The sequence below is a fragment of the Chionomys nivalis genome, chromosome 23 (genome assembly GCF_950005125.1).
Source record: "Chionomys nivalis chromosome 23, mChiNiv1.1, whole genome shotgun sequence".
In the NCBI taxonomy this organism is placed as follows: domain Eukaryota; kingdom Metazoa; phylum Chordata; class Mammalia; order Rodentia; family Cricetidae; genus Chionomys; species Chionomys nivalis.
Genome location: NC_080108.1, coordinates 20,839,362 through 20,860,258, shown reverse-complemented (window position 1 = coordinate 20,860,258; position 20,897 = coordinate 20,839,362). Strand labels below are relative to the sequence as shown.

The following is a 20,897-nucleotide window of genomic DNA, read 5'->3' as shown; positions in this document are numbered from 1 at the left end:
ACCCTGGTACAGCTTGTTTCTGTATTGCAAAACTCAACTGTGGAGCTCGGCTTATGATTAAAGCGGGTTTAAGTAAGGTATGCCTTTCACATAATTTTCTACTTGGCAAGGGATACTTTGAAAAATGAATCCATTAGTTGAGTTCAGTTGTTTCCATGAGGGAGTCCACCCACTTCAGTCCTTTTGTCAACGTCTAGGGTTATCTTTAGTCTTTACTAAGGTAGAAAGAAACACGTGCTACTGTCATTGAGAAAAGCCAGGAATCTGCTGGGCACCCCAAAATCATGGGAAGCATACAAATAAGTGTTCTGACTCCAAAGGTCAACAGCCTTAGGATTGGGTGGTACTGATACAGCTGGCCATCCTGTCTTAGGTCTGGGGAGAAGGGAGGGAGGGAGGAACAAAGACAAGGAGTGACTAGGGGACTAAAGTAAGTAAGCAAAGACAATTTCTATCGAGGAAAAAAATGTCAGAAGTTTTATGACCAAAGGAAAGGGCTTCTAAACCATCCTAGTGTATTCAATGTCAATGAATAAAATACACTGAAGATTAATCCATTCAAAAGTGTAAGGGGTGAGGGAGGGAGGAAGGAAGATAAAGAGAGAAAGAGAGAGGGAAAGAGAGAAAGAGAGAGTGGGAGAGAAATAAAGAGACTACTCTCTCTGCTCACATACACACATACTGAATTGTTATGGATGGATGTTTGGGCTTTGTCCCTCTTTAGATGTCTTTTAAAGTGTGTCCCATATTCCTGCTACATGTATTCTTCCAGGAATATCTGCCAGAGCTGTTATAAAAAAGTGGAGGGAAATCCCAGATTGCCATCTTCTCTCCATGAGCACTGCCGCCTGCCATGGAGGGCTCAGAGCATGTGGCGGGGGCAGGCTGCAGCAGCCAGCAGCTGCTGCCTGCGTTCTCTTGGAGGAGCATCAGGGATATGAGAACTTGGGGAGAAATTAACCAAGTGATCAAAAGCAGATGAAAAGATATTAAGAGGGTACAGTGTTCCCTTCCCTGTAAACATTATGGGAGCAAGATGAAGCTTGTGGTTAGATCACAGAGTGCACAACTCACAAAAATGTACAAATAGCTCTGAAAAAGAAATAAGTATGAGAGAAGAAATATAATTTGGTGACCCCATAATGACTGTATAACCAATTTTACAAATGGTTGGAAAACTGAAATGCTTGCCTCTAACAAGTTCATTTGATACATATTAATGTCCCATCAAAAGGAAAAAGGGTGATATTAAATAATAAATAAATAAATATAAATAAATAAAAGAGTAATTGATGGACCACCTTTTCTTCTTCATCCTTGTAAAGGTATTCAGGGATGCTTTCTCTACTGCATAACTTTTAGCATTCTTTTTCAATCTGTTTTCTTCTTTGCTGACCTTAATTTGATTATTGAAATACTCTATTTTCCATAGGAAACCTTTATTTTCTTCTACCAAAAATATTTGAAGTCTGAAAGCATCCTTAACAGACAGAACTTTGGGGGGAAAGGGTCTTTAGGAGAACTGCGCACAAGTGTGCAGTCACCAACAATTAATGTTGAGCGAAGCAGACGGGGAGGAAGTTAAAGGAAATCAGTGCGTATTCCTCATTTCATCTGCGGGAAATCTGACGAGAGAGCTGCACTGCGCTCCGCTCCTTGAAATCAGACCCAGATCGCCATTCTGAGATGGAGTGAAGTCTGAGATGTATTGAAAGACTGGCCAAAATGTCTGGTTGATTAAATAAATATTAGACTCACACAGAAAAGGCCATGTCTCTTTGTATCTAAAGTACAAAGTGTAAATGCTACTTTCCATTGTAGCTCCATGACTGACATAGATAAAATTACTCTAGACCATAGAAACTCTGACTTACAAATTATTGGTTAAGGGGGAGGACTTACAGATAGCAAGGGGATGGCCACTTTTCCGAGAAAATCCGGGGCTTTATCTCCATCCTCATCAAACACCGTCACTTCCAAAACATCGTGGATATCCTTAATAGGGCTAAAAGAGGAAATATCAGGTATTATACACAAAAACACACGGGTGACGTCTGCTCCATGAAGATCTGAAAACACTTGCACTAATTAAGCCTGTGTGTCCTCGGGGTATAAAACTACCATTTAATTAAACCCCCAAAATTAAATCAAACTGACTATTCCCAAACCTTCCATCATGGAAAATTCAGATGTGCACATACGGAAGGAAGTCAACTTTCTTCCTGTGGCGTTTTCCACACATGTGTACACTCAAGGGTGATACTCTTAAAGAAACAGGATTTTAAAAAAAAAGAAGAAAAGAAAAAGAGAGATAAATCAGAGGAGAAAGGAGAGGGCTGCAAAGTCACCCTGCATGGGGAAAAGCAAAAATCATCTTTGGAATTGATGAAGAAAAAATGTGAGGGACCAGAGAGATGGCTCAGGGGTTAAAAGCACTTACTGCTCTCGCAGAGGACCCAGGTTCATTTCCCAACACCCACACTGCATCTCACCCCTGCCTCTAACCATAGTTCCAAGGAATTCTACCCCCTTTTCTAGCCTCTGTGTCTTCTGAATGCACATGTGGCACATATAAGCTCACACAGGCATACATACTTACATACATACTTAACATGCATACATATACAAACATAAAAATAAGCAAATCAATATTTTTAATACATTTCTTAAAAAGAAAATCGGATAAAATTATTAGATGAGGTACACAGAAAGCCTTTTCTAATAGAAACGTAAAGTACCAAAAGCCCCACGCATGATTTTAGAAACACTTTTTCTTTGTATTGAGCAGAAACCAAATACCACTGACAATAAAAAATAGTGCCAAGGCTTTTGTCAAAATCCCTTGTACCTGGCAGTTGGCTGATGTGTCTGTCTCCAGGTGGTTTGCTTCTGCTAGACCTTTGAGGGACTTCCTATAAATACCATCAATTGCACTGGAGGCAATTCTGACTCTTTCTACTCATAAACACAGACTAAGCAGTCTGTTTTGAGGAGGCAAAGCATCATCAACTCACCCAAGGTCAATGGGGGTCTCCTTTTAACTGCCAGGTACCTTAAATCTAAGGCAAACTAGGAAACTAAACACATGCAGCTTCCTGGATGCCCACGTTTGATGAGATACACAGGGCAGTCCAAAGGAGCTGGCTACTCTAATCGAAGGGATTATTAATACCAGGAGTCATTGGAAGTCTTTAAGAATTCACAGATAATCTGCATTTTTCAAAAGATTCTGACAGAATACAAATCTTCATGCATTTAAGATAGTATCATAACATGTAAGTGCTTAGAATTTAAGACAGGACTCCATTTGTAACTTTTCTTAACCCAGAAATAGAATAGTTTGGACATCTAGAAGCTTCTATCTACCCACAGATTAATTTAGTTACTAAGAGATCTATTTTATAAATGTCTCTGAGCAGTCCCTTACAGTTCCAAATGGTCTCTTCTATTATTAAGCCATACTATAAAATAAAAGGATAAAAGGTTTTTGTAGAAAAAAAACAATAAAATACGCTCTTTGCACATAAAACTGAGTGGAAAAGTTCCCCTCAAGAGCCCCCAGCCTGCCCCACAGACATCGGGGATAATTGCTCTCTAAGTTAAAGCTCTTCCTTGGATCCCAGGGTATCACACACTTACAATGTGAAAACTTTGTTCCACTCAGGATTGAGGGTTTTGTAAATGGTGTGTGTCTGAAGTCGGTCGTTGCCCAACTCCAGCAGGCAGAAAGGATCACTCTTCCCTGGAAAGAGAACACAGACAACCATCAAAGACCAATGAGTCTTCACAAGGGACACGGCAAATCGAGCCAAAGCTGGGTGCTTTCACAATAAACTTGTGAGAACAGAGAGAAACAGAGGGCTGGGAGCCTGTGCTCCCAGCATGCTTTCTGGATCCACATTTGAGAATTCAGAAAGTGAGGGAAGCCCATGAATGTTCAGTCTTTAACTTATCAAGGGATCCGGATCAATGACACCAGAATTTTCACTCTGAACACTAATGACCACAGCTCTCACAGGAGGGTGCACCAGGCCTCTGTGTGGAAGGGTCCTCAGTTCCAATTGAGTCTTTAAAAGGAACTCAATAGCAAAATAAAATAAGAAATAACTCGATTAAAAAATAGGCCAAAGACTTCAAAAGGTATTCAAAGCACCAAACGTGAATATTCAATATCACTCCTCTTCTCGAAAAGAGTAATCAAAGCCACAATGATAGAGCATCTCACCCCATTAGAAAGCTGCAATCAAGCAGGCAGCAATGGGGCTGTAGATGGATTGAATGAGAAAGCATTTAGCACATGCAAAGCCCTGTGCTTTACTCCTAGTACTTCAAGAAAAAAGAAACAAGGGGAAAAATAACAAATACCATAAATATATGAAGAAAAGGAAGTCTTAGAAGATAGTGGGACAATCAGTTAGTAAAGCCATTATGGATAAACAGGGTTCTTTTTAAAGCAACGCATGGATCTATCACCTGGCAGCAATCCTATTTTCATATGTGTGTGTGTATATGTGTGTGTGTGTGTGTTTGTACATATGTATGTACGCATATATGTGTGTCTGTATGTATATGTGTATATATATATATATTATATATATATATATATTCAAGAGAAATGGTTTCAGCCTCTGTAGCATAGTGTCTGTCTCTCACAGTATTCCTCACAATAGCCGAAAACACAGACAACATAGGTGTCTACCCACTGACAAGCATAGGAGGAAATGTGGTACATACAGACAACAGAATTACAACCAGTCATAAGGAAGATCAAACTATTAAAAGGATTAAACCATGTCATTTGCAGCAACACAGATGAGCCTGCAGGATAAGATATTATGAAAGTCAGTCACAGAAAAAATAAACACTGCAGGGTCTCATTCATAGACAGGATAGATAGAATCATGAATAGGGGGCTGGAGAGCTAGTCCATCAGTTAAGATCATTAGTTACTCTTGCAAAAGACTCTGGTTCAATTCCCAGCACCCACATGGTAGCTTACAACCATCTCTGGTTCCAAGAGATCTGATACCATCTTCTGGCCTCCACAGGTACCAGGCAAGCAAATGGTGCAAAGGCATGCTTGCAGGAAAACACCGATACATACAAAAAATAAAAAGATATGTCAAATATTTGGAAGAAGTATAGAGAAAGAGTGGTTACAAGATGCTAGAAGAGGAAGAGGGAGGGGTGGATGGAAAAAGATTTATACACAAGTACAAGGTTAAGGAGGAGCAAATGCTGGTGTTCTCTTATGTAGTGTGCTGATTGCGGTTAATAATATTATATTGGATGTTTTAAAAGAGCTATAGGAAAAGATTTTGAATCTTTATATACAAAGACAGGCTTCATGTATGAAATGATAGACATGGTACATGTGCTTGATTTAATTATGATACCATGACACACATACCAAAATACCACACTCGATGATATTGCTATCACATGCCAGTTAAAAGCAATGTATTTGAAAAGTAACACTATTATCATCCTAAATTTTCTTTAGGTCAATGCAGATAATAACTCTTCTGTAATTGGAAACAAATGAAAACATTGACTTCCATGAGGCAGTGGGAAGACAGACCAACAAAGTACAAAAAGGCTCTTTTGAACTAAGCCTCTACCCAAAGTGAATAAGTAGACTTGATCTACATTCCCAGTATGAGACCCCATATGCTAAAGTTTGCGATGCCATGAAACATTGAAAGTATAATTCAGGAAGTAAGGTCAGAGCTGATTTTTAACTTAAAATTTTCATCTCATAGAGTTGGAAAGGATGAAAATTTGAGTTCAGCTCTCTAGAACTCACAAAAACCTAGGCAAGATGGGAGGTAGAGGCAAGAAAATTCCAGAAAGATTCTAAGTCAACTGGCCTGGTGTATAGTGGAGAATACCCAGGGAGACACAAAAACACAAAGACAGACAGATAGACATACACACACACACACACACACACACACACACACACACATGTTCCCTGTCTAAAACAAGGTGGAGGATGACGACAGACACTCAACATTGAATTATGACCTTCATACACCACTGTGGCATGTGAGTGTAGGTACTTGCACATAGGTACATCATACAGGCACAAGCATGCACATGCATACATATACATACACACACAGTTGCTTCACACCTCCTCACATCTTCTCCTTTTCCATCCTATTTACCTCTATCCTCCAAAAGAACACACACAAGAAATAAGGACACCTCAAATCCAAAATCCGCTTGACAGCCTCCAAGTGAAAAGCCATTACCTTTCACAGGGACAGGCAGGGAGGCCTAAGATTGAATCTGTCAGGGGAAGAAAGTATGGCTACAACGTCCATTTGACGTTGGTGGGGACTTAAAATCAAACGTCCCTCTAAGAGACAGTATGATACAGGGCTTAAAGACAGATGTCCCTCTAACAGGTATCTAGGACCTACCACAAAATGTGCTCAGGCATGCTGAACGTTTAGCCAATGCTTCAGGCTGCTGAATGTACATCTAATTCTCTTTAGACACACCCAGGAGTGCTGAGGCTCTGCACATCCCTACAGAGTTTTACTTGTCCCAAAGCCTGCACATGGGTATGATTTTAAAAAAAATTTTTTTTTAAAGTTCAAATGTAGAAGCATGGGGCAGAGTTAGTATTAAACATGAGAGCCCCATTGCACTGATTCATGGCCTGGACAACTCAGGGCCAAAGAAGAAGTCTTTCAAAGCCAGTTTTATAATCGCAGTTGCCTGTAGACTGATGCATCCACGGGCAGAAATGGAAGTATCACTGTCCTCAGCTGCACGCAATGGGAAGGACATGTATCCACTCCGCAGAAATATAATAATAAGTATATAAAATTATTTTATATTAATATAAAATAAATATGTAAAAATAACACCAGAGGCCTGTGAATTCTTGAAAAAGCCAGATAACCAAGCTAAAAATATATGTACTCTATCAACCAAGAGTACACATGCAAGAGACACCCTTCTCCCTGAAAGACACCTGAACTGGCCTCTGCTTCGCCAGGATTCTGGTACCAAGAAGTCATTCTTTCTCCTGACCTCTGACTGTGGCTACATCTGTTATCAATTCCGGTTCTTACGCTTTCATGAATGAAAGTGGCTCTGACCTGCTTTCTAAGCATGTGACGGGTGGCAGCCCAAATACAGAAGAGGCGCACAAAATGCCACCGACACAGAAATCCACCAACGTCCAATTTCGTTGACTTGTCGTCAGGTTCCCCTGGCAAGGCCTTCTGTAGAAGAAGCGCAAGGGGAACCTGCTGGGGCAGGAAGACGTGTGTCCCCTTCAGCACTGATGGGAAGGAAGATTCCAGCCCTGGATGACATGCTCAGGTGCAGCCACAAACCCCCTCCCCAACAGCTACTTAACCGTTTGTCAGACCATTAGTAGGTGTCAGCGCTGCTCCTCTAGGGATGGCAGCATGACATGCCATCAGCGCTGGCTCTGGGGAGAGCACCTGACACTTTTAATGAAAGCCCTGGGGTTAGTACACAGCAGGGCAGAGGCGCTGCAGGCCTGCAGAGGCACAGGTGGGCTTGAGCTGTGCCCAGCTCTCCCGAGCAGTTCTGTGCCTAGTTAATGAGGCACGCTCCTCTCCAGAACCCAGGAACTTCAGTCATGTGTCTCCAAGGAGCCTACTGCAACAACTCTCTGAAGGTAATTCAGTCAAAACTCATTAAAATGCTGCATTTATTAATATTACAGTACAAACAGGCAGAGAGAGGGGGAAACAAAGACATGATGGTGCTTATAGAGTAATTTGTGGGTACTTTGGATATTAGTTTCGTTCTCTTTCAAAGTTTCACAGGGGAGGGTTCTCTAAGATTTAAATGATGAATATTCAAACGGAGGACAATGCTCTCTCATAAAAATGGGCCATCCTAACATTTCCCAACGATACTAAGAGAATAATGACAGGCCAACTGAAATCCAGACACTCTTGAAAACATTTTACAGAGCCGGGCGGTGGTGGCACATGCCTTTAATCCCAGCACTCGGGAGGCAGAGGCAGGATCTCTGTGAGTTCGAGACCAGCCTGGTCTACAGAGCTAGTTCCAGGACAGGCTCCAAAGCCACAGAGAAACCCTGTCTCGAAAAACCAAAAAAAAAAAAAAAAAAAAAAAAAAACAACAACAACAACAAAAAAAAACAACAACAAAAAAATGTTACTAAATTCTATTTTGCTGTCAAGCTCCTAGCCAACCTTCAGTTCAAGCAAATGCACATCACCATGGCATAGTCATAACATTAGTGGCTCAGGGTCATGAAGAAGACATTGCAGAAGTCGTTTTTCCTTTTCATTTCACTTCCAAGTTTCATCCAAGTTCCAAAACATCCCAGCATCCTCTGAGCTTGCCTCAGCCCTCTGAGAAATCAGGCTCCTCACAGCTGCCAGAACACATCTTTGTAGTCTGCATGGGATCACACCACTCCCTCTCCTCGGTGTCCCACTTGCCATTGGCTGGCTTTCAAGTGATCCAGTCCCACCTCAGAAAGCAGCCTCCTTCTTCCCCAAAGGTCCCCTCGGGATCTGTTTTCTAGTCTCAGTTGATGATCTCTCCCCGCCTTGACAGAGCTCTGCAGGCTTGGAGTTGGGAAGTGCTTGGCACTTGCTCCCGCCACGCCAGCCCCTTCTCTGTCTCACTTAACATGTCATCTTCTCTAGGACACTATCAAGTGTTCTTCAGTGAGTCCCACACTGATCGTAGCAGCAAAATGATAATCCGACATCTGTTGCTGAGTGTGGGAATCAATTCCTGTCCCCACCATGTTATCAGGTCACAACACGGGCCCACTCAGAAGCACCTACTGAAATGAATTAGGATGGGCTGTGACCCCTGCCTCTAAAACCAAAGTGACTTCTGCTATGAGTTGATTGGATGCCACGCTAGAGTAGGATTCACGGGCACTCATGGCAACATTAAGATACAATTGACAAATCTTCTACATCCTCCCAAACTTTACTTCAACCCAAGTCCGCATTCTTTGGCAGACAGTTGAAATGGACAGGCTGCCAAAGGCAGATTTATATAGTTTTTAATGTGTTTTTCAAACTCCTCGATTTGGTCTCAGCTGTCCAGGAGGATCTCATGAAAATTAAAAGCATTCAATCACTACCACGAAGTTTCTAGAAGTTCCAATTATAGTCGTCCCCCGGAAAATAGGGCATCCTTAAGAGGAAAAGTATTGCTATGGATACAGCTCCCAGAGACAGACAGTGAATTTAAACCATAAAATGGGCATGTGGGTTAAAATTCCCCATGAACAATAACTACAGGCCTGCTCTTCTGATACAAACGGGTTTAAAAAAAAGAAAAAAGAAGAAAAAAACTAAACACAACAAAGTAAAATTACAGAAATGCTTCAAAAGTCAGTACTACAACGTATGACTGGGAGATTTATACTCTGTACTGTGAGGTTTCACTGTGGAGTTTCAGTCAACAGTTTTACATGGGGGAGTGCTTTTATATATAATAAAAATGTGATGAGTCCACAAATGTGCTTTACATAGATAAAATTATTATCCAGATTATCGAAATTTGAAATGCATGTGTCCGACAGATTAGCAAAGGAACTTCCTTACTGAAAAACTTAAAAAAAAAATTTTTTTTAGTAGATAACAGGACCAGAAATAACCAGAATAAAGCATCCTAGAGTGATCACTGTAAATTTCTAAAAGTGACTGAAAAGCTAAAAGTGATTAGAATGCTTAATAATTCCAGGATAATCTAAAATTAAGGCAGGTTATAAACAATAGGTTAAGAAGACAGAGTTTGACATTTTTCATAAGTCAGCAACACACTAATAAAGTAAATGTAATAAAGAATGGGAAAATAATCTACTGAATATAAAATATATACTAGGCATGCTCATTTAGGTTTTAATTTAACCCTAAAAATACTCATGAGAATGGGAAGATTCACAGTGGACCCATGCCACTGGGGAAGAACCAACTAACAACTCACACAACAAACACATACACATATATGTGCCTTTCCATCATAGTAAAAAAGGAGGTTTCAATGAGAAGCAATAACCATAAAAATCAAGGGAAAACACATACATTGATTGCCATCTTCTATAAATTTATCATTAAACTATACAGGCTTAATCAGGCACAGGATGTGGGCATGAGCGAAGAGTTCCAGCACTGCCTAATAAACAGAGGGTGTTAGCAAAGTAATGGGTGTTCATCTTCACACGTTAGATGTACCGAGAGCTCCTCCTAATGGCACAACCAAGGAACAGCAAATGGTTCTCCCTGATTCAGCAAGGTGTGTGTCTCCCTGACACAGATGGCACAAACCACCCCTTCATCTGGAATTCTGCACTGGAGGAGGAGGAAGGGAGCCCAAAAGAAAGACACAAATTACACCTACACATCTTATGTCCCTAGGGGTCTGTTCACCTTGTAGAGACATTCAATAGTAAGTGTTAAAAGTCAACACAGTGCTAAGATGCCAACTTTGCTTGGGTTGAGGAAAACTTTAAACATCTGTGGGGAAAGCAAACTTTACTCTCCAGAAAGCAGCAGTGGCATGGAATGACATGGACTTCCGAATCTTAGCTCTGCATCAGGTCATGACACTGATCCTAACACATTTATTAGGATAAATAAGACTATGTTGATAACAACTTGCATTTCTTGCTCAAAAAAACATGTTGTCCTTGACAGTCCTCTGACAGACACACTTGAAGATTATTTAATTCGGCAGATATTTGGGAACTGTTTACAACCCATGTTGGTGTTTCAAAGCTCTCAAAAACGAAGTGCAATTCATGGTGAGATGTTTGAAGGGCAAGTAGATTCCAACATTGGGTGAAGACTGTAATTCCAGGTTTGCCTCCTTCACTGCCTCAGGTAAATACCTAGATTCTCCTCCAAACATAAAGCTCAGCACAAAGATAGGATTGCAATGAAGAGTGAGATCAAGCACAGCACAGCACAGCAATGTCCATGCTGCAACATTCAGCCATGCAGCATTGTCCTGGCCTGGTATAGGTAGAGAACAATCACTCTGGCAAAGGAATCACACCTAAGTTCCTACCTCTTCTATTTCTATATGATTCATGAGCCAATCTACTGCCATTCACAGGGCTGGGGTGCTAGGATAAGGCACAGGGAGACATAAACATCTCATATACTTGAATTTTTAAAAAGATTTATTTATTTTTTAATTTATTTTTTATTATTATTAAAAATTTCGGCCTCCTCCCCACCTCCCATATGCCTCCTCCCCCCACTCCCCTCCCCCTCCCTCTCCAGTCCAAAGAGCAGTCAGGGTTCCCTGCCCTGTGAGAAGTCCAAGGTTATACTTGAATTTTTAAAGAAGGGGAATAATTAAATTCATGGAAAAAAGCTTGATTAAGAAGAAAGTCGATGTGTAACAGAGAAGAGTCAGGAATAGACGTTGACTCTCTCTCTACCTGCTTGCTGTGCAAAGGCTATCCACTAATGCCTTCTTACTCTGACATAAGGAATTGACTCCACAGGTTACACCACCTCACAATCACATTGAGACTATTCTGAACAGTTATACCACTGTAAGCTGAGCGCACAACACTGCTCCCTGTGGTCCATCACTGATCTCTCAAATGTAAGAGAAGTGTTCTTAATGGACAATTCTAGCTAAAAAAAAAAAAAAAAAAAAAAAATGTGTCAGTTCTCAAACTCCTTTCTATTAATACACGGTATACTTTGTTATCTTTCTATAGTCTATGAGACATATTTGTATTATTCTTTAACATTATCTATGCATTTGATAAGCTGTGGGCAAATGAGAACATACAGTCTCTGCTGGGGCCTCCACTGTCGCTAGGGAACTGGGTGCTCTTACCATTTTTTCAGCTTTGTACGGAAGGGAGGGGGGAAAGAGGATTTCAACCACTCCTTTAAGTCATTAGTTTGAAAGTTATTTATTTTTCTCTAACAAGCTGAGTTTTAAGCTAAGTGAACTAGATTTGTCTTATCAAGCATTACACACAGGTCTGTTCACCTTGAATCAAACAACACAGCACATCATTTGTTTCATGAATAAAGGGCTGCAACCCAGTTACCAGAGAAGTGATAACATCAGAAGGAAGAACCCACTGTTGTAAAGTACTAGGTTACCCTATTCTCAAAGAGTTGGAAATACAGCTTATAAGTACATCCTATAGGCTCCTCATTAGAATAACTTTAAGACAGCCAGAGCTAATGTTAGCATAGACCTCAGGACAGGAAAGAAAGAAAGAAAAAACAAACAAACAAACAAACAAAAAAAAAACCTCTCAGTAACTTTTAGAAAATGGGATCTAAGAAAGACCACCTTCCTGTTTTTAACACGTGGTCTCACAGTGTTTCCCAGGATGGCTTCAACGTTGTGACCATCCTTTCTCATCTTCTCAGTCTCTTGGAGATGGACATTTTTAGCTGTGTCCCATCATGCCTGGCTTTCAGATCCATATTATTTAAGTCTTTTCTCTCAGACTCTCCTGTAATCCATGTTTGGCTTGAACTGTCTGCCTAATGAAGAGTAGCAGAAAGCTTCTTATCCTTCTGCCCTCAACTGCCCGGTGCTAGGATGACTGCTTGCATTACCACAACTAATGTAGGCAGTGCTGGAGACTGAGTTCAGAACTTCAGGCAAATTAGACAAGCACTTTCGGACCTGATCAAAATGTTGTAGAATATTTGTACACTGTTGAAAAATGTATTGCTATTATTCGTGTAATAAAAGCTGAAAAGCAAATGGCTAGAAAGAGGTTAATCAGGACTTCTGGAGACAGAAAGGACTCCAGGAAGGAGAAGAAGAAAGGTAGAGCTACCACCCAGACAGAGAGGAAATAGGAGGTACAATATGATAGAGAGGTAATGCCATGTAGTAGATAGATTAATATAAATGGGTTAATTTAATTTATAAGAGTTATTTGAGACAAGTCTAAGCTAAAGGCTATGCTTTCATAATCAATAATAAGTCTCTATGTCATTATTTGGGGCTGGTGGCAGAAAAGAAGGTTTGTCCACATATGGTACCCAATGTGGGGCCTCAAATATCCAAACATAGGGCCTGAGAAAGCTAAGAAAAGTCTGGACAAGAAACTGAACATAACTTCCTAGTCCTGTGGTCTCTTACACAGGCCATTGCTGTTGTCTGAAGGCTTGAGACAGTCAGCACCATGCACAAAAGCTGAGCCACACTCATGGTACAGCTGATATGGCAGTTTAATATTTGTCTCATGTATTCAGAGAATGCTGCAGGAACTTAGTAAACAAGGTCCAGACACAGAAAATCTCTAAAAATGTACAATATGTTTTAGAAATATACTTAGATACTCAAGAAAGAAAAAATGTATATACACTGTCATGGAAAAAAATAGTTTAAAGACAATAATGTCTTTAAAGGAATAATAAAGCAATATAAAAAGATTAAGCCACATAAGTATGGGAAATACACAGGTTGTCTGGATCCTGTATGGTGCTTTGTTGACTTTGAATTTTTAAATGCTAATATACAAAAAAACAATAGCAGCTGAAAGACATTGGATCATGGAAACTGCTAAATTAAACTAAACTATATATTTCAAGCATGTCTTAACTTGAAATGAAAGTCAAAAATTATGTTGTGTTAGGGGACAGGTTTTACCTTTGTTTCCAGAGGAAACAAAAGTTATGGTTCTCTTTAAAATTAGTGAAGATCAGATTTGATTGGGGGAGATGTGAATATTTTAGCTACAGACATGAAAAAAAACAAGAAAATCTACAGGATCAGTGATATATATGCTGATCTCTCGACATTGGAATAGTTCTGAGACTGGATTAAACATGATAAATCTTGTTGGCTACAGAAACCTCATGACTTATTATTACATGCCATCCTTTTCATGTGGCATGGATAAGTGTTTGACTATATAGTCCAAACAAATTTATAAAGTTAACAGATGCTGTTTATCTGTTCAAACTTAGAACAAAAAATCTTTAACTGACTTGTACACACTACACATTCTGTCCTTGTATTAATGCAGTTACATATGTCACATTTAAAATTTGTGTGTGCCGGGCGGTGGTGGCGCACGCCTTTAATCCCAGCACTTGGGAGGCAGAGGCAGGCGGATCTCTGTGAGTTCGAGACCAGCCTGGTCTACAAGAGCTAGTTCCAGGATAGGCTCCAAAACCACAGAGAAACCCTGTCTCGAAAAACCAAAAAAATAAATAAATAAATAAAAAAAAATAAAAAAAAAAAATAAAATTTGTGTGTTTTCAGAAAAAAAAAAGGAAAAAAGGACCAGATACCAACAAAAACCAGTAGTCCAAGTGATCCAGCCTCTCAGAATGCCTCTGTTCCAGTTTCCTCAAAATTCTGCATCCAGAACAACTTCAAAGCTACTAGATGAGATGGTCTAGCCTTACAGATTACTCTAGCCAGGACTTCCAATAAACCCTGCACTTTCCCATTACACAGAGACTGGACAACAAATGTTATAGCTAGTTTTTTCAGGACTTAACCATTATCCCAGTTTTCTCAGGGTCCCCTTAAGATGTTGTCACCCTCATATACAGGACATGTCTAGAGAACATGAGAACCACATTCTCAAGAGGTGAGGTGGGTAGTTTGGGGTTGTTCAACGGATTGTGGATGTTTATCATCTTTTAGGGGGCATCTTTACAAGTTATTATTAGTCGATGTCAGGAAAAAAATCTGAGCAAAGGAGAATAGATTTGAGGATCTCTTTCTGAAGGCAAAATGGGATATATTACAGAAATGATGAGATAAAAGGTTGGATTGTTGGGGCTACTTCTGTACTAAAAACAACTACTAGTCTCAAATATTTTACATTAGTATGAATTTTTGTATATTGATACAAATTTAAGGTTATTTTTGTTATATTGTGTATATGTTTCTACTCTTGTTTAAGATATTGTACCTATGTAACACATTTAAAGATGTAATGTAAAGTTTTTAGTCCTTGAAAGCTATTTAGGATAATAAAGAGGTAGGTTAATAATTATTTATCCATAACAATCAAACTTACAATCATGTTAGATGTTTTCAAGGTTAAACAAATATATTTTAAATAGATAATCTTCAAAGACCTACAGAATATGACATATAAAATGTCTTAATAACAAAAGCCTTTTCTTGACAGTAAGATACATTTGTTCTTGGCAACAATTTACTTCACAAAAGGATGATGGGCATTGAAGAATCTCTATATGGAACTTGCTTTCAATGTGGCAAATCTAGCCAGCCTCAGGACTAAACATACAGACACACACACACACACGGAGGGGGCATGCACACATATCTATACATAGACATGTACCCACATATATACAAACATATACTAGACACAAGTCCATATATAAAAAAATTGTTGAGTATTATATCTAAAAGACTTAAAATTACTATCTTTTAGAAGGTCACAAAAACAGTTCTAAAAATCTATTCACTGTGACCTTCCTTGGGGTGGATATAAATCATTCCGTATAAGTACATAGTAGTCCTTTCTTCCCATGATTTGTGGCAGGGTGCAAACTTCTGGAAATTAAGTTCAATAACTGTTTACAAAGGATAGCTTAAACTTAAAAAATTCTTATCAAGTTAAGCTTCTAAAAACTTGGTCTTATGGTCAGGTGGCGATGGCGCACGCCTTTAATCCCAGCACTTGGGAGGTACAGGCGGGCAGACCTCTATGAGTGCGAGATCAGCTTGGTCTACAAGAGCTAGTTCCGGGACAGGCACCAAAGTTACACAGAGAAACCCTGTCTTGAAAAACCAAAAACCAAAACCAACCAAACAAACAAACTTGGTCTTATGAATTTTCCGCCTATTAAAACTTAATGTAGAGCTAGACAAATGTCTCACAAGTTAACACTTTCTGTTCTGGTAGAGGACCCACAATTGGGTTCCAGCCCCCACAGCAGGAAGCTCACACTGCCTGCATTTACAAGAGATTAAACCCCACAAATCCTTCAGTTGTGTTTGGTATGCAATGTAGCCATGAGAGGGAAGTGACTGGTCGGACTTTGCCATGTCTGGAAGACCTTACATGTTGCACAGCCCGCTGCAGCACAAAAAAGGTCCCCTCGGGCCTCCACCCAAAAGTTCAAGTTCACAAGGGACCAGGAGAGTGTTCCTAAAGGGCGGCTAAAAGCAGAAAGCAGTCCCAGAGCCCGGACCTTGGTCACTAACACAGTGATGCTCAGATCAACCAAGCATTGCCTGTTGAGGATTGAAGGGCAGCATTCAGCAGCAAAGGAAGCATATGAAGGGGGGCAGGACATAGGAGGGACTGCAGCAAGCCGGGCCCGAACCACAGTTTGCAAGTACAGAAGCTGAAACTGTGAGGCTATCAATCCATTAGTATTTCGGAATGCCAAATGAGCTACTACATGAATACATCTGGGTAGCATTATTTGAAATGAAATGATTTTGTGGGAAATGCACATTGTGAGAAACAATTGTTCCCGTGTGTGCTTTGCCTCCTATTACTTTATTCAAAGGAACCCGATAATTACTTCTACTTATTAAGTGTCTGGTTTTGCCTGAAGCTCACTTTGAAGCAAGACAAATCATGATAACAAGAGTGAATGAAGAGGCATGTGTTCTTCTCTACCTGAGAAATCGGCTGCCAAGAGGTCCACTGCCTTCAGAACCTTCACCTGTAGAAGGCCAACGTCTTTCACGTCTCTCAGTGAGTTCTGTAAGGCCTGTGGAGACAGGGGAGGTTAAACACAAGAGAGAATGGATAACTCGTGTGTGCACCGCTCTTGCCGTGAAATTCCCCCGGAAGTATGTTCCAGATTTATCTCCCCCTTCCTCATAAAATTCTTAGAAGAGCTGCGAAGCTGTGCATGTCAGACACCAGGGCCGTTAGGCATGCATCACAGCCAGATGAGAAGAAAATTGACTGAGAATTAATTAACTGCAGCCTCAAAATAAACAAATTAGAAGCACTCACAATCTGCTTTTAACATTGCCCCCCGGTGCTAGCATAGATAACCCACTGGGATAATGTGTGGGTGGAATTACATTCCTTCTCCCCTGCCTTTTCTCATTAAGGCAACTTTTAAACTACCTTTAAAGGCAATGGCAAGCTGATCTTGTTATTATAAACTTTATGGATACTGTAGGACTAACCTTCATCCCACTGCAAATGCTTCCGATCAAGGAAAAATAATCGGAGATAGAACGAAACTCAGTTTCCTGATCTATGATTAAATCTGTTCCATTCATTAAATGAAAACTTGGGCTTCTGGCACCACCCTGTAGTCACATTCTCTTTAGTCTTTAATTAACATTTTCCATAGATTGAATACATTTACTCATGATTCTGAAGCTGGTGCTGCACAACTTCGCTAAGTACATAGCATCCTTACAAACATGCGTATCAGAGACAAGTGGTGCGGTACCTATTCTCATGCCTACAGAAGATGTATAATAAAAACATAGCTTCAAAACCATCAAAACAGTTGCCATTCTTATTAATAACTAAAAGGATGGGATAAGCAGGCTCTCATGACTTAGGGGACAATAGTAAAACCCTTGTTATTTGAGCATGTGAGGGTAAAAGCGCCAAAATTAATTTCTGTATGTTTGGCCTAATCTAACACGCAGCAACTCTAAGAACTTTTGAAAACTATTGTCTCCATGTACTTTTACCCCAAACAAGCCAACCACCTAGGTTTTGAGATATATGGAAGCTTTTGAAATGAATATTACTATAATTTAAAGGTAGAATGCTTTCTACAAATGGCTACTCTGCCGGGATGGTAGGCATGTGTACTTGTAATTCCAGTGTTGAGACTGAGGCAGGAGGACTGGGATCTGGGGAAAGTCTGGGCTACATAGTAAGTTCTAAGCCAGTCTAAGCTATATATAAAGACTGTGTGATAGTGTATTCTTTCTCTCTCTCACATGCTGGCTCACTGAAGAAACTCAGGATGTCTACTTCCTTAGTAGCTTCAAATGCTAAGACGTTTTCAAAGCAGTCTTCATGATGCCGCAAATATTGTTTTATAAATATAAAGCATGCTTTATAAATTTCTGAATCCACTTGAATTGCAATCCACTGTCTACTTGAGGAGTGTATTTATTTTCACCTGCCATTTACTTAAAGTAATTCTTCAGAGAAGACAGCCACAGTGAATTCTGCCCAGACATCTTCCGGAGATAACAAACTGGCTTGCCGAGTCTGTGCTGACCTGAGATGCAGGTCTGGAATGCTCCCTCGTGAAGATTAAGCATTATCCAATCCAATACACTTCCACAATGAAGACCTCTGGAGGCACTGGCACTGCACGCTATCCTGAGAACAGTGTGGCCACTGAATAAAGAATTGCCTTGGTTCTGGATTCTAGGCCTTTGCATTCAGCCCATGACAGAAATAACAAACACGTGTTGATTTACCAAGAGGAGGAGTCAAAATAAGAAACAATAAAGGCCATAGTACCAGAAATAAATGGATAGATAAATACGGACTATACCATTCACCCTACATCTTATTTTGTGAGACAGGGAGTTTAGCTTGCAACAGAGATCTATCTCTATTGGTACTTTTTGTCAGTGTACAGACTTGGTTCTAACTTCAAACTGCACGTTGGTGGGAGGAGTCAGGGAGGAAGAGGCCATGTGACAAGGCCATGCACTCACGTATCGCTGGGAAATCTGCTTCCGCTCCCTGGGATCCTCCAAGGGGCAGACACAGAGGTCAGAGATGGAGACTCCGGTACAGGGAGTCAGGGTGATCAGCATGAGGAGAGCCCCCAGGCAGCTGTCCAGAGGCAGCTCCAAGCAGTTGTCTTGCTTCAGCGGGAGGCCTGAAATATCCACTTTACACCTGGGGACATTTCAGGGGATGGGGAAAGCAGGGATTATTCCAAGGCCATCGCAAAACTCCAGAGCCCCCCATTTCACACAAACTTCCTCAGTACCAAACTTCACTGTCTGAGATCGGGGAAGGTTGCCAGAGTCCCCTGGCCCAGGGTACTCTCTAGGCCTAATGTGCTCTAAATTAAGGATTCTCTTTCATTAAAGACAATGAAAAGGCAATAACAGAGTATGACAAGGGGGGCGGGGGAGGAGATGCCAGGTCTTTGCCAAATAAGGGCCATAAAAGGACAGTGCAATCAAGAATGAGGGAGAAGAATATTGTGACATGTAAGAGCGGGTGGGGGAGGGGCTTTCCCTGTGACTTCCCTATCCAAAATAAAGGATCAGGAGTTTTTGCACAGAAAGAGAAAACTCAGGCCAATTACATGAGGGGGGGGGGTGAACGCAGAAATCATTTTCTCCCCAGTCAATTAACGCCAACTGGCAAATTTCTAGTTACAGAAATATGTTGAGGTGGTTTCCTAATAGGCAGGCTTCCCAGGTGAGTTTCTCATGGGCACAGGGAGCATGATGTGTTGTTGATTGATCCCTTCTCTGCAGCACTGTCAGGCAGCTGCTTTACATTACAGGTTTTCTGCCTCTTAAGAGCCAGTGTGGCAGAGCTGCTGAAACCCTCAGACACGTTCACCTACAGAAGCAAACCCTCTGAAGGCGAGGCTTCAGGGCTGAGCAGTTCCTTTGCCCTTTGCCTTAGCACTTCCAGCTTCAGCTTCCCCTCCACCACCCTGTCTAACTTGAAGGGTACAGGTGGGTGAGAAAGCCAGGAAGCACTGAGGGGCAGGAGGAGGCAGGCCACAGAAGCACCGAGATTTCATTATTTTCTACAATTCTCAGGGATTCTGTACAGTTAGGAATACGATGAATATTCAAGACTTTTGGGAAGAATAGAGGCACTCACTGCCTGTTGCAAGGAGTGAAAGCAGATTTTTTATACAAACTTTCCAAGGGACTTTGTGTGTTAGCAGAGAACTAGGAGCAGGCGACCTTACAGTAAAGTAATGGCAATTTGGAGTCACACAGATACAAAGGCAAAATTAATTGAAACAATTGGGTTCTCCCTCACAATTAAAAAGGTAAAAAAGCAAATTACCAGTCTATTCCTATTTTCATTACAGGATCAAAATTCACATATTAAAATTAAACATGCACGGGCTTTTATTTGCTATTTATGTAAAGTAACCCCAATTATACAAAGGGATATTGATTATTTTATATATATATTATAGGTATTATTTATTTTCATTCTATATATATTATAATATATTATGTATAAATATATAGTATTCATTATTATATCAATTTATATTACATATGCTGTATATAATAAATTCTGAAATATTTTTAATTAGAGTAAAATTATAATACAAATATATTTCATTTTCTGTGCTTTTAATCAAAATTATATCTTCTATAGCAATAAGAAGCTTTTGTGAAACAATATAGTGCTACCCTTAAAAAGAGGGGTCACTTAGTAGTTTTATTTAATAAGCAATTGATTGAGTGGGTAACCAAATGCGCTTAATAGAGAAATATCAAGTGTTATATGCTATCTTTTAGCTACATACTCCCACATTATTAATATTACAAGAGTATGTATAACTTAGGAATATTATTTTCCATTGTTAAAGATACTTTAGTTTAGAAGCAAAACATACGTTCTCTAATTTAATCAAATTGAAAACTTTTTGTCTAGTTATCCATGAGGTTTAGAACCGCCATTTCTCTATGTGATGCTCGGTGACCAATTTCACTGATGACTTGGGGGAAATTTCTTTTTAGTTCATTGTGAGAGGCAATGCCTCTGCTCTTTATTAACAAAGCACACCTAAACTCTTCAAGATGGAAACAACATAAGTTCAAAAATCAATGAAAGATGCCTTTATGATTTAAAATCTTGAAAAGACAACCCAAGAAGATCCTTTTTGTTTGTTTAAATAATTTTAATTCTTTTAAAACTTCATACATTGAATTTTGAGCTTTTTTTTTTTTTTTTTTTTTTTTTTTTTTTGGTTTTT

General features: G+C 40.0%; 1 protein-coding gene across 3 annotated transcripts in view; it reads right to left on the bottom strand.

The window, feature by feature from the left end:
- Mctp2 (multiple C2 and transmembrane domain containing 2) overlaps nucleotides 1-20,897 on the bottom strand; it is a 222,116-nt gene that overhangs the window by 91,053 nt on the left and 110,166 nt on the right. For all 3 annotated transcript variants that reach the window (XM_057756094.1, XM_057756093.1, XM_057756096.1), the window contains 4 exons: nucleotides 18,643-18,829; nucleotides 16,607-16,700; nucleotides 3,640-3,742; nucleotides 1,903-2,005 (listed from right to left, as the gene is read on the bottom strand). In XM_057756094.1, the coding sequence (XP_057612077.1) occupies nucleotides 1,903-2,005; nucleotides 3,640-3,742; nucleotides 16,607-16,700; nucleotides 18,643-18,829 (487 nt within the window). The remainder of the gene's footprint in view (nucleotides 1-1,902; nucleotides 2,006-3,639; nucleotides 3,743-16,606; nucleotides 16,701-18,642; nucleotides 18,830-20,897) is intronic.